This window comes from Rana temporaria, chromosome 4 (assembly GCF_905171775.1).
Source record: "Rana temporaria chromosome 4, aRanTem1.1, whole genome shotgun sequence".
NCBI lineage: Eukaryota > Metazoa > Chordata > Amphibia > Anura > Ranidae > Rana > Rana temporaria.
The window spans coordinates 318,303,162-318,316,848 of record NC_053492.1 but is presented as its reverse complement, the minus strand read 5'-3'; the positions used below and the strand labels follow the sequence as shown (position 1 = coordinate 318,316,848).

General features: G+C 42.5%; 1 protein-coding gene across 1 annotated transcript in view; it reads left to right on the top strand.

The window, feature by feature from the left end:
- The window catches only part of KMO (kynurenine 3-monooxygenase), an 83,767-nt gene that overhangs the window by 51,132 nt on the left and 18,948 nt on the right, over positions 1-13,687 (top strand). Inside the window, exons 7-8 of the mRNA XM_040350650.1 lie at positions 7,800-7,965; positions 9,947-10,018. Of these exons, the coding sequence (XP_040206584.1) occupies positions 7,800-7,965; positions 9,947-10,018 (238 nt within the window). The remainder of the gene's footprint in view (positions 1-7,799; positions 7,966-9,946; positions 10,019-13,687) is intronic.

Genomic DNA, 13,687 nt, shown 5'->3' with positions numbered 1-13,687 from the left:
GTTCTGTGGCTAGTGTAATGCTGATATGGCACCAGATGAGTTTAATGACCACCTTAATCAGCCACAGAACCTGTTAAATTAATATGTGTTGTGGTTTAAAGGGATGAGGTGGCAACCCTATATAGATCTAGACAGGCTTTTTCTCACATAGTATTTTTTTGGCTTCATTTTGTAGGGGATGAAGATGTTGGTCATCATTTTTCGGCCGCCAGTGCTGGAATCATTATACAGCAAGTGATGGAGTGCAGCAGTGAGATGGACAACATGCGCCAAAGACTGCATCTCATGGAACAAAATGTTAAATCATACTTTTTAGAGTGCTGCACCGAGCTGGAAACTATGCGCCAACAAATGAGTGCCATAGAACTGAAATATAAAAACATCATTGACATGATGGGCCGGGTCAAAGACTGACCACCCGCCCATCCCCCAACCAGTTTTATTTTGTTAGTCAGCAATACGCCAAAATTTGAAGATGCACACACAGTGTGGCAACATGTGCTATCTGCCATCACAGAATCTTGATTATCTGTGCTTTGTGGGTACAACCCCCTCCTCGATTCTCAAGTAGTTTTGGAGGAAGGGTTTGCTCCCACATAACACAGACATTGATCACTCATGATGGCAGATAGCACATGTCGCCCTTTGTCGGTGTTTAGATGTTGTAGAACTGACATTTGTCCATTGGTGTGTGCATCTTCAAATTTTGGCGTGTTCAGGTGTGAACTCACACCATGACTGGGATGTACAAGTGAAACATTTTTGTCTTTTAGATGTTTTACACATTTTATATGTTTTCTAAAAAATAAAGGCTTCAATCAAAAAGCAGGAAAAAAAGTTAAAAAAAAATCAAAAATTAATATAAAAAAAAAATAAAAAATGAAAAAAAAAAAAATTATTATTAAAATTAAAGTAAAATTTAAAAAAAAATATTTTTAGAAGATTTTAATTATTTTTCTAAAAAAAAAAAATTATAAATAAAGGAAACCAAATAAAAAGGTTAAATATAATATTTTTGAGAATAAACCTTTCCAAATATTCACAAAGTTTCACTAAAAATGTTGGGTGTGAAATATGTTGAAAAACTTGGACCAAGATTTGAGCAATAATACCAAAAAAAAAAAAAAAAAATTATTCCTAAAAAAAAAATATTTGGGATTAAAAAATTCACACACAAAAATTGTGTTAAGTTTACATTTGTGAAATATTCGAGTTGTGTGAAAAATGTAAATTTTAAATACATTGTTGGTGAACTCCAAAAATATAGGAGAATAATGATTGTTAAAAATCCGAGAATTCGATAACTAAAAAATATAAAAAGTAAAAAAAACCTTGCAAAAAACTCAAAGTTGACATGTTTGTTAATAAAAATTTGATTAACCACTTCCCGCCCGGCCTATGGCCGATTTACGTCCGGGAAGTGGTTATGAAATCCTGACAGGACGTTCTAGAACGTCCTGCAGGATTTCATGCCGCGCGCGCCCGTGGGGGCGCGCATCGCGGCGATCGGTGATGCGGGGTGTCAGTCTGACACCCTGCATCTCCGATCTCGGTAAAGAACCTCCGGCGGAGACTCTTTACCACGTGATCAGCCGTGTCCAACCACGGCTGATCACGATGTAAACAGGAAGAGCCGCCGATGGCTCTTCCTCACTCGCGTCTGACAGACGCGAGTAGAGGATAGCCGATCTGCGGCTCTCCTGACAGGGGGGGTTAGCGCTGATTGTTTATCAGCGCAGCCCCCCCTCGGATCGCCACACTGGACCACCAGGGATGCCCACCCTGGAGCACCAGGGTGGGCAAAAAAAAAAAAAAAAGTAAAAAAAAAAAATAAAAAAAACCATAAAGAAAAAAGATGCCAGTCAGTGCCCACAAATGGGCACTGACTGGCAACAATCAGTGCTGCCACCCCAGTGTCCATCAGCGCCACCCCAGTGTCCATCAGCGCCACCCCAGTGTCCATCAGCGCCACCCCAGTGTCCATCAGTGCCACCCCACAGTGCCCATCCATGCCCAGTGCCCACCTAGCAGTGCCCATCTGTGCCACCCATAAGTGCCCATCTGTGCCGCCCATGAGTGCCCATCTGTGCCGCCTATGAGTGCCCAGTGCCGCCCATGAGTGCCCATCAGTGCCGCCTACGTGTGCCCATCAGTGCCGCCTACGTGTGCCCATCAGTGCCGCCTACGTGTGCCCATCAGTGCCGCCTATGTGTGCCCATCAGTGCCGCCTATGTGTGCCCATCAGTGTCGCATACCAGCGCCGCCAATCAGTGCCACCTCATCTGTGCCCGTCAGTACTACCTCATCGATGTCCATCAGTGCCATCTCATCGGTGCCCATTAGTGCCGCCATATCAGTGCCCGTAATTGAAAGAGAAAACTTATTTACAAAAAAATTAACAGAAAAAAATAAAAACGTAATTTTTTTTTCCAAATTTTCAGCCTTTTTTTAGTTGTTGCGCAAAAAAAAAAAATCGCAGAGGTGATCAAATACCACCAAAAGAAAGCTCTATTTGTGGGGAAAAAAGGACGCCAATTTTGTTTGGGTACAGTGTAGCATGACCGCGCAATTGCCATTCAAAGTGCGACAGTGCTGAAAGCTGAAAATTGGCTTGGGCGGGAAGCTGCGTAAGTACCTGGTATGGAAGTGGTTAAGCAAGGAAAATGAAAAAGCTGAAAATAAAAAAAGCTTGTCCAAAAAAAAAACAAGGAGTGGCTTTCTTCTTTTATATGCTGGATACCCAGTTTGTAGATGAGTGAATAATGTGCAATTGTGTTTATTTACTAAAACCTGAACCCTACATTTGGCACTAGAAGTGCACTATTTTTGGTGCAAACCAGGAAGACAGATAAAAAGCAACAAAGCAGTAATGACAAACAACTGTATAAAGTCCAATGGTCTAATTATTTATTAGTTCTGTGAATATTCCTTTCTTTTGGGGGCCGAATTAGAAAGTAATATCATCTGGCATAGCAATGGCCCCCCGACCCATGAAGTACTCAACATATTTGTCGCGTACCTCACGAGCAGATTGGGTGCCAATGCCAGCGCGACCAGTGACCAACCCAGGGAGAGGATCTGAGAGTAGTCTTGCCTCAGAAACGCTGTCGGGTAGGTACGTCTGGGAATGCCTGCTTAAAAAGTTGTGCAAAATGCAGCAGGCAAATACAACGGTGTTCAATTTATATTCCGCCAGATGTATAGCTGTCAGGAACAGGCGGAACCGGTTGGTGAGAATCCCAAAGGCATTCTCGACTACCCTCCGAGCTCTGGACAACCGATAATTGAACACCCTCCTCTCGTAGGTGAGAGTCCTCAGGGGAAAAGGCCGCATTAGGTGAGGTCCAAGCCCGAAAGCTTCGTCCGCTAGGAACACAAACGGAAGTCCTTCTACATTATCTTCATCTGGTGGCAGTGCCAGATCACCAGTTTGGAGACGACCGTAGAATTCAGTCCGTGAGAACACTCCCCCATCTGACAGCCGGCCGTTCTTCCCCACGTCCACATAGAGAAACTCATACTGTGCCGACACCACCGCCATCAACACGATACTATGAAAACCCTTGTAGTTAAAATAGTCGGACCCCGAGTGGGGTGGGGGCACAATGCGGACGTGCTTCCCATCTATTGCTCCACCGCAGTTCGGAAAATCACAACGCTGGGCAAATTGGGAAGCCACAGACTGCCATTCCTGTGGTGTGGAGGGTAGCTGTGGGGACAAACAAAAAAAAAATGTTTACTAATTTATCAGATAAACATTGCAATCACAATACAAAAACCATCATTGTGCAACTTCAACAACAGGATTCTAATTTCATAACATCATTGTGAAGTGAGTATTTAGTTAAAACAATATAGGCCCACTTCATTATCAGACTCCACATCCCTCTGATGATGGAGCAATAAACTAATTTCGGGGGGGAGGAGGGGGGGGGGGGGCAGAGCTACAATTGATTAGCCAAAAATGCAAAAGTTGGCTAGGTGTGTTTGGGCCTAGCAAAGCATGCTGGACAGGTTTATGGTGGGTAAGGACAAAATATGCAGGTAGGCCCAAAAAAAAAAATTAAAGGTTAACAACATGCATGGGGAGAAAAGGGAACATCCCACACACAGCAGATTCCAATCTCATGGTTATTAGGGAAGAAAAAAATATTAGACTTTATCACACATTTAAAAAAAAAACATTGTGATGTTAAAATTAAGGAACTTACCTTAACCTCCCTGGCGGTATGATTCTTTCAGAAAAAACATGCTGAAAGCGGTACCATTATTTGCAAGGCGATTTGTACTGTAGGTCTGTAATTTTTAGAAATAACTCACTTAAATCTGACCAAACAAGATTCTAATAGGCATCCCGGGTATGACATTTTTTAAAAAACAAAATTATAAATTATAATATAATAAATAATTATAAATAATTATAACAAATAATAATATAATTATAATAAAAATTATTCAATAATGTAATCAAATTAAAATCACTGAAATTTGCTCAGTTGCAGAATTGTTGCTGTCATTATTTTTTTTTTTTTTATGACGAATTTCCCCACAAATCGCTATCGCACAATTCTGCAAGTGATTATAATTTATTATCGCTGTTTTTTAGCTGATCTAAAACTATTTTTGACATAAAGGGACACTTTTGGTTGCTATGGACAATCTACAGTTTGCAGGGAGAAAAAAAGGTTTTTATTATATAAAATGACATGCAGGACACAGGACAGACCACTAGGGACAAGGGGGGTGTGTTTTTTTTACATACAGTACTGTAATCTATAAGATTACAGTATACTGTATGTAAGGTGTTTGTTTACGTTTTTGAATTTGGCGCCGTTCTCCGTCCCCGTGCGTCGTAACGTCGCAGGGAACGGAGATCGGCGTCACACGGAGGCACTATGTGAATCGAGCGAGGTCCCGCTCGCTCACACAGCGCGGTGGCATCGCTGGATCCAGGGACAAGGTAAGTAAAAAGTGCCTGTGGATCTAGCGAGGCGAGCCCGAGTCTGACTCGGGGTTACCGATCGTAGCAGGAAAATCTAACCCCGAGTCAGACTCGGGAATACCGCCAGGAAGGTTAATATACTCCTCCTGCAGAACATGTATGATGGCAGTACACGTCTCCGGTATGATGACCCCAAGCGCCTGGGGAGAGATGCCTGTCGAGAACTTGAGGTCCTGCAGGCTCCTCCCAGTCGCCAGGTACCGCAACGTGGCAATAAGCCTCTGCTCGGCCGTGATGGATTCCCGCATCACAGTGTCCTGCCTCGTGATATAGGGGGACAGAAGTTCCAGCAGACGGTTGAATACGGGGTCCGTCATGCGGAGAAAATTCCGAAAATCATCAGGATTATTCTCCTGGAGTTCCCTAAGCAGAGGCATATGAGAAAAATGGTCACGCTGGCGCAACCAATTCTTGGTCCAGAAACGCCTCCTCCCAGTGTTCCTGCCCAAACAACTGATTCGCTGAGCCTGTCCATAAGCAAACCCATAAACACCACCAATTCGCGAGAATCGACGATGCTGCTCCATCATGGATTCAAACCGACAGGCTGGTCAGTCAAGAACACATTCCAACAGAAAGCACCCCCAAATCCAGCACAACCTGCTAAGCCCGCACGACACACAGATACGAGCGCACAGTACGCGGAAACGTGCTGAAAGCCTGTGCCCGAATGCCAACTGCAAACCCGCAAGCACACGCACTGAACCCAAGAATACCACCTGTCAAACCGCGGAGACTGAAAAGCACGAATCGGCTCTAACCAAACCTTAACTAGCACGCGGTCACATGGAACTAGCAAAAGCGGAACAGAGGGCGGCACCGTTGACTTTGGTCTTCCCCTTTATAGTGACGTCTTACGTGGTTTACGTTGCATACGTTCTGGTTCGCGGGGATTTTTATACGCTAGTGTGTACGTGACAGCGGATCAACAGATAAATCCGCCGATCCGCTGAAACCGATCCGCGGATAAATTCAAGCGCATGGATTCTATCGTGTGTATGGGGCCTTAGGCTCGTGCCCAGCTGCCCACATGCCAGTCCTAACAGTGGAGAGTCTTTCGCCTGGCTGTAGATCACTTGCCCACCTACCCCTACCTCCTCATGTGGGGGCACATAAGCTGCTGAAGGAGGGAAGTTGAGGAACCTATTTTTCCTGGGTCTGTCCAGGACAGATGGGTTCCGTAGCATCCCTTTCCACTCTCACAAGGAGTTATGAGAATTCATCATCTCCTGTGTGAATTGTCCTAATAAAATATATGGGGGGATTGTCACCTTGCAACTATCAGTGGTGGTACAATATACAGTACATATGACACCAGTCTTGGATAATTCTCTGTATGGGTGTGGTCTATTCTAGGTTTGGCCATATAAGGCCAGATTCACAGAGGAAATACGCCGGAGTATCTACTGATACTCCGGCGTATTTTCAAATTTGCCGCGTCGTATCTTTATTTGTAATTCACAAAAAAGATACAACGGCTTTTGGCTAAGATCCGACAGGCGTACGGCTTCGGATCCTAGGTGTAATTTTCCGGCGGCCGCTGGGTGGAGTTTGCGTCGTTTTCCAGCATCGGGTATGCAAATTAGCTGTTTACGGCGATCCACGAAGATACACGCGTTTGTCGCAATCTCTTACATCGTCGCTAGTCGGTTTTTCCCGTCGCAAACTTAGGCCTGCTTTTTCATGGCTTACATTTAGAACAGCCATGTTATGGCCGTCGTTCCCGCGTCGAATTTCAAATATATATATATTTTTTTTGCGCAAGATGTCCGGGAATACAAAACGACGTAACGCACGTCGCCCTTCAAAAAATACGCCGGGGCGCCGTAATTTCGCGCAAAGCACGTCGGGAAATTTTCACACAGAGCATGCGCAGAACTTTCGGCGCGGGAACGCGCCTAATTTAAATGGTACACGCCCCATTTGAATTAGGCGGGCTTGCGCTGGACGGCTTTACGTTACACCGCCGTAAGTTTACACGCAAGTGCTTGGTGAATCAGGCACTTGCGCTGAAAACTTGCGCTGAAAACTTGCGGCGGTGTAAAGTAAAGACGATACGTTACGCCGCCGCCGCAGATATATGTGAATCTGGCCCATAATCTCCTTCTAATAAAACAGTTGACTGTACAATGTGTTATATAGACTTGAATTACAAGCAGATGGTTATTTGCCCAACAGATATGGAGTTGGCCATTAGCACCATAAGATATGAACAAACTTGATAATGTGTAATGGAACAAGAGTTTGTTGCCTTTTTGCATATCAATGTAAAAATGTAGGCAAATAACATTTACTAGGTTGTTTTCTGGTCCTTAATACCCCTTTCACACTGAAGGGTTTTTACAGCGTTTTATCGTTAATTAAAACGCTCTCCATGCATCTCAATGGACCCTTTCACACTGAGTCCTGCAAGCAGCATCTTTGGAGAAGCTTTTGGGTTCTGAAAAAAACGCTCCAAAAACGCCCCTCTCCATTGAAATGAATTGAAAGCGCTGTAAAAACGCCTTACCCTTTCACACTGAGTCACTGCAAAAACGCCCTAAAACGTTAGGGTCTTGGCAGTGCTTTACCAGCACATTGGGATTGCAGATGAGGCTTCGCTCGAATAACGCTCAAAAAACGCCCCAGTGTGAAAGGGGCCTAAAGGAAAACTATAGTGCATTAGAATATATGATATGAGTACTTTTTTTTTTTGAAAAATAGAACTTACAGTACATTGCACAATGTGATTCTATATGTGTAATTCAATAAAACATTCTACCGAAAGGGTTAATATACATTTTGATTGTATTTTCAGGGATCTTGAGAATACCTTACATACAAATGCAGATTTGGTTGTCGGATGTGATGGTGCGTTCTCTGTTGTACGAAAGCAATTTATGAAAAGGACACGTTTCAATTACAGTCATGTATATATTCCTCATGGTTATAAAGAATTGACCATTGTACCAAAAAATGGAGAGGTAAGTGTGCAAAAAACACTTGGTATACTTTTTATGGTAATTGTTGTTTTATCTTAGAATTCTTTGTTCCAAAATAATGTAAATTGTGCCTGTACACCCAAAAGCTTCATGGATCGTGAATTTGCAATATTTATAGTGTGTACTGTGTACAATCATAGGCGTGCACACAGGGTGTGCCAGGTGTGCCCAGGCACACCCTAATCACCCTGTGCAGAACAGATTCCCCCTACTGACCTGGCTCCCTCTCTTTCCCTCCACAGCACTGCCGGCTCCCCCCTCTCCCACCGTTTTTTGCTGTGGATGTTTTAGGATGAGTGGGGGAAGGGGCCAGTAAATATGCCATTTACTGGCCCCTTCCCTTTCTGAATGAACATCGTGAGTGATCAGTAGAGTGTGTTTGAGCTTTGGGGTGCACACCCTAATGCCAAAGGCTGTGCACACCCATGATATTTGCTCATTTCTATAAATACCAATACTAAAAGTTGACCCAGTTACGAGTCATCTCGAAGACATCAGAAAACCAGATTTGCTCTAAGGCTTGGCTTATGCTTGCAGTTTAGGGGTCCTGGAAGTAGCAAAGGCAGCAGACAGGGGTGTACACATACTATGGCCATAATGCTTTGCAGCAAAATGATCCCCCTTTTACATTTTGGTGGGCAGTAATGTAATGCCCACCAAATTCAATTCATTCAACGTGATTTTGCGAAGGTGGCACCGTTTTTCAGGAGATCAATTTGGTAGTGCGTATGTAACATATTGCCTCATCACCACCCATCACATGCACTCTGAAAAGTGATCCACTCTGAGCAACATGTAGAAATGAGTGCAAAGTGTAGGGAAAAAACAACATTTTTTATATAACAGTAAAAGCTCAATTTTTTGTATGGTATGTAGCAACAGCGTGGGGACTTTGTTATTCTATAAACCAAATCTACTGTACAATCCAAGTTGCAGACTGCTAGCAATGTTAGAGAGGGTAGGATTTTGCCAGGGATTGGATGGGGCTAGCTTCTTTGTAGATGCAGGATAGTCTTTAAGTACTAAACTGAGAAATATAGAAATGCAATAAACCTGGTATATCTCTTAATTGATGGTTTAATCTTGTCCCTTCTATTTTTGTATGTGGAATGGTTGCCATGCATCTATTTTTAATAAAGAAATTGATAAACCACAATAACAAACCTTTTTTCTAATTGGTATACTGCTGTTACATGACCCAGTTCTTCCACAGCCTTTCTGCATGGACACCTAAGCAGGAGGTGCTTCTAGTCCTCTGCTGCTGGTCACATGTTTGAAATAATAAACATTTATAAAAAAGGTTTTTGGAATATAGAGTAAAAGTAAATTAATATCAAACAGTTTTTAATTGTCATACAAATATAATTTAATATTTAAAATCAAACCTTTAATATTTTTTTTGGCAATATGGTGTGGGCAGATTTCTGCCAGTCACAGGCTGTATCACACACTTCCAGCCTCTGTCTTAGTATAACAGGGGGGTGAAGCCTTCATCAATCTACATGTAATATCCCGCCCCCATTGTGTTTAGCTGATTAGTGGGCATGGAGGAGGGATAGAGGGAGTGGACTGTCATTTACCACTGTGTACATGCCCATATGTGTGGCTCTATAGTCGCATGGCCTGCTCAGATGTGATGGGTAGGAAATGCTCAGTATAGAAACTCACTGAAAACTGAGCATGTGCAGGGTTGCCACCACAGCTGCAAAATCCCTAGTTGAATTGGGGACATTACCAGAAGGTGAAGATCGAGAACAGCAGGATCAACCAGGTTTTTTGCAGAATACAGAAAAAAATCTCATAGTGAGTATGGGCAGCATGTAATACAGCATTTGCTGACTGTTTTTTATGATTTGGGTTTAGTGACACTTAAGTGCTCCACATTGAATGCTTCTCAGGATCACAGTTGAGTAAGGTCCTTACTGTCTCTAATTGTTTCCCTTTTCTTTTCTGTTTTTCTAAGTTTGCTATAGAGCCTAACTACTTGCACATATGGCCAAGAAATACATTTATGATGATTGCACTTCCTAATTTGGTATGTAAATCCATTTTTTCTTGTATACAAGATGTTAATCAGATTTCCTCAAAGCCCAGCTCCAGGCAAAACTTATTTTGGTTTTGAATATTGCTTGTCATTACAATATTAGCCATGTTTTCATTGCTGCATGTGCTTATAATGAGATTAGTGACCAAGCAGGAAGTAAGGGGATGTCCCCAATATCGGCACAAACAGCACTATAACTGCTTGCCGACCAGCCGCCGCAGTTTTACGGCGGCAGGTCGGCTCGGCTGCGCAAAATCACGTAATATTACGTGATTTCGCATTTCAGCCACTAGGGGCGCACGCCCCCTGCTCGCCCCTGGTGCCGCACGCCGGGCACCCGCGATCGCTCGTTGCAGAGCCAGAATCGGGAGCTGTGTGTGTAAGCACACAGCTCCCGATCCTGTCAGGGGGAGAAATTACTGATTGTCTGTTCATACAATAAGATTTAACCTCTCACGTTTAAGAAAATACAAAAGGGTTAGGGGTGTACCATCATCCTAATATTCAGAGAATAATTGCAGGGTTCAGGGAATTCCCAAAAACACCAGCAGACAGAAAGTGGGCGGGGAGGACTATATCGGTACTAGGTAAAGTGATTATACTCAACCAGAGTGATATAGATGAGTAATTTTAGAAAAGTTTATTCACATAATACACATAAAAAAGGGGATTAAAAATCATACAACACATTTAAAATACAATACATATACGGCGATCAGGTCAACAGAAGTGCAATCCCTTCAGAAAGAAGGAGGGGGTTCGGGTGAACCAAAGGCGCCATGAGACAGACAGTCTGGTGTCTTGACTAGTTTTGCGATCTTATTTATCGATTCGTCAGGAGACGATCTACGGGCACAGCGTCCGAGTTTCCCAGCAAAATCCAAAGCGACCAACGAATTAGAAGCTCGCAGGAAGAACAATCCTGAGACAGACCTGGTTACCCAAGAGGGCGTATCACGATAATAAAGTAGGGGTCCCAGGACCAACGGTCCCGTACAGTGGGAAAACACAAAATGTATAGCAATAGGTGTAAGATGGCAAGCACCCAGGTGTAACTCAAACAAGTGAAAATAAGTTACCAGTTCACTTGTTCAGGGCAGCATTGCTACTTTTACGTGCATGATAATGCACATGTCCTGGGACCCTGGCTCAAATGCATGTATGAACAGCGATCTGTCATTTCCCCTAGTCAGTCCCACCCCCCTTCAGTTAGAACACACGTAGGGAACATAGTTTACCCCTTCCTAGCCCCCTAGTGTTAACCCCTTCCCTGCCAGTGACATTTTTACAGTAATCAAAGCATTTTTATAGCACTGATCACTAGAAAAATTACAATGGTCCCAAAATGTGTCAAGTGTCCGCCATAAGGTCGCAGTACGATAAAAATCGCTGATCGCCGCCATTTCTAGTAAAAAAAAAAATATTAATGAAAATCCCATAAAACTATCTCCTATTTTGTAGATGCTATAACTTTTGCGCAAACCAATCAATAAACGCTTATTGCGTTTTTTTTTTGTTTTTTTTTACAAAAAATATGTTGAATACGTATCGGCCTAAACTGAGGAAAAAAAAAATTTATATATATTTTTGGGGGATATTTATTAAAGCAAAAAGTTAAAAATATTCATTTTTTTTTTAAATCGTCGATCTATTTTTGTTTACAGCACAAAAAATAAAAACGGCAGAGGTGATCAAATACCACCAAAAGAAAGCTTTATTTGTGGGAAAAAAAGGACACCAGTTTTGTTTGGGAGCCACGTCGCACGACGGCGCAATTGTCAGTTAAAGCGACGCAGTGCCGAATCGCAAAAAGTGGCCTAGTCATTGACCAGCAAAATGGTCCGGGGCTGAAGTGGTTAATAATGATTTTTTTATTTTATTATCTGTGTCCCTGTTGGAGAGCTTTTGCACACGTTCTGCCTTGGCTACCACACAGGGACGGAGGGGAAAGTCTCACGAATGGTTACAGTAATGGCATTAAAAATCGCATGAACCCTTAGGTCACAATGCTAAATGTTTGGACTGGTGTGCTTTGAGTAAGATTGACGGGTCCTAAATAAAGCAATGTCTGATTGTAGTGCTTTATTTTCACATAGTGAGACGCTTGATTTTATTTTACACTGCAACAATAACCATATAACTGGTCTATGGATACAAGACTTACATTTTCTTCCTTTGTGGAAATTCTTACATTTCACTCCATGCACACTGGGAATGCTTCCCTTACAGAAATTGTATCTCAGTAGATTCTGCATGTGTGTGTTTTTTATTTTTTTTGTCTTTTTTTTTTTTTGTTTGTTTTTTTTACATCATTATTTATTAGGACTTTATGAATCTGAAAAAAAAAAAAAAAAAAAAAATCAGTGTGTAGTCTTGGGGGTGAAAATTATTTCGAAATTATTCGTCCAAAGATTCAATGGGATTTGCCTATACATTTCTACTAACATTCACTCACAGGTTAGTTCTAGTTTTATGAGATTTTGGTAGAAATGTTTGGCCAAAATTTGGTAAATAACAGGATTCCTTTCATTCGTTTGCCAGCAATTGCATTCCATGGTGCTGAAGTTCAGTTTCAAATACATGAATTGTCATTTAATTGGTGTGTGTGTGTGTTTTCTTTTTTTTTTTATATAAAAAAAATAATAATAAATAGCGAGCAGTCTACCTGCTATGATGCCAGCCGACATACCTTTCAGCACTGGTTAATGCTTCAATAGGGGCCCCCTTCCCAAAGTACTGTTGCCTAAATGTTTTTTGGGCACTGACAGTGCACCTGGCCTTAAAGCGATTCTAAAGGCATTTTTAAAAATAACAAGTAATTTAAACTTACCTGCTTTATGCAATAGTTTTGCACAGAGCATCCGAATCCTCCTCTTCTGGGGTCCAGCACTGGCGTTCCCGCCCCCTGCTGAATGCCCCCATAGTAAGCTGCTTGCTCTGGGGACACTGGGGTGTGCTCACTCCTGAGCCAGCTTTGTGTGTCCATTGACTGACAAAATGTAGGTTACAAAATGTAGTTTACAGCACACTTGGTGCCTATTCACACCAGTACTATACAGTAGGACATGGTAACGCATGTTGGTGTGATGGAGAGGATTCAGTCTGTAAGGTACAGCAACACACCTTCCCAACACACCTGTATAGCGAGCACTACTATGCATTGCTGTGAGCTGCGCTGGGAAAAATGCTACAGGCTCAATATATGATCTTCTGTGGAGAGTTAGACAGTCTATTCAAATAAATGGACTGCTTTAATGCATCGTATGCTAACGTGCAGCTTAACATGCATTTAAGTAGTTGTAAACTCTTGCATATACCCAGAGAAATTACTAGCCTAAGGTGATACACAGAGATGAAACATCTATTTCTACACAAGTTGTACCTGTTTATCTGAGGTCTTCTCTTCTCCACATCCATTCAAAGTCCAGAATTTATAGAGCTTGTCTGAGCTGTCATAAAAAGGGGGTGGCAGGGGCGGACTGACAACTCATGGGGCCCCGGGCAATAGGAGATTATGGGGCCCCCGGGCAATAGGAGATTATGGGGCCACACAGTATACACACACACACAGAATACACATACGGGGCAGCTATAATCTTGGGATTTTTTTTTAAAACACATATTTATACATACTGTCCCTGGTTTTACTGAGGCTGGCAA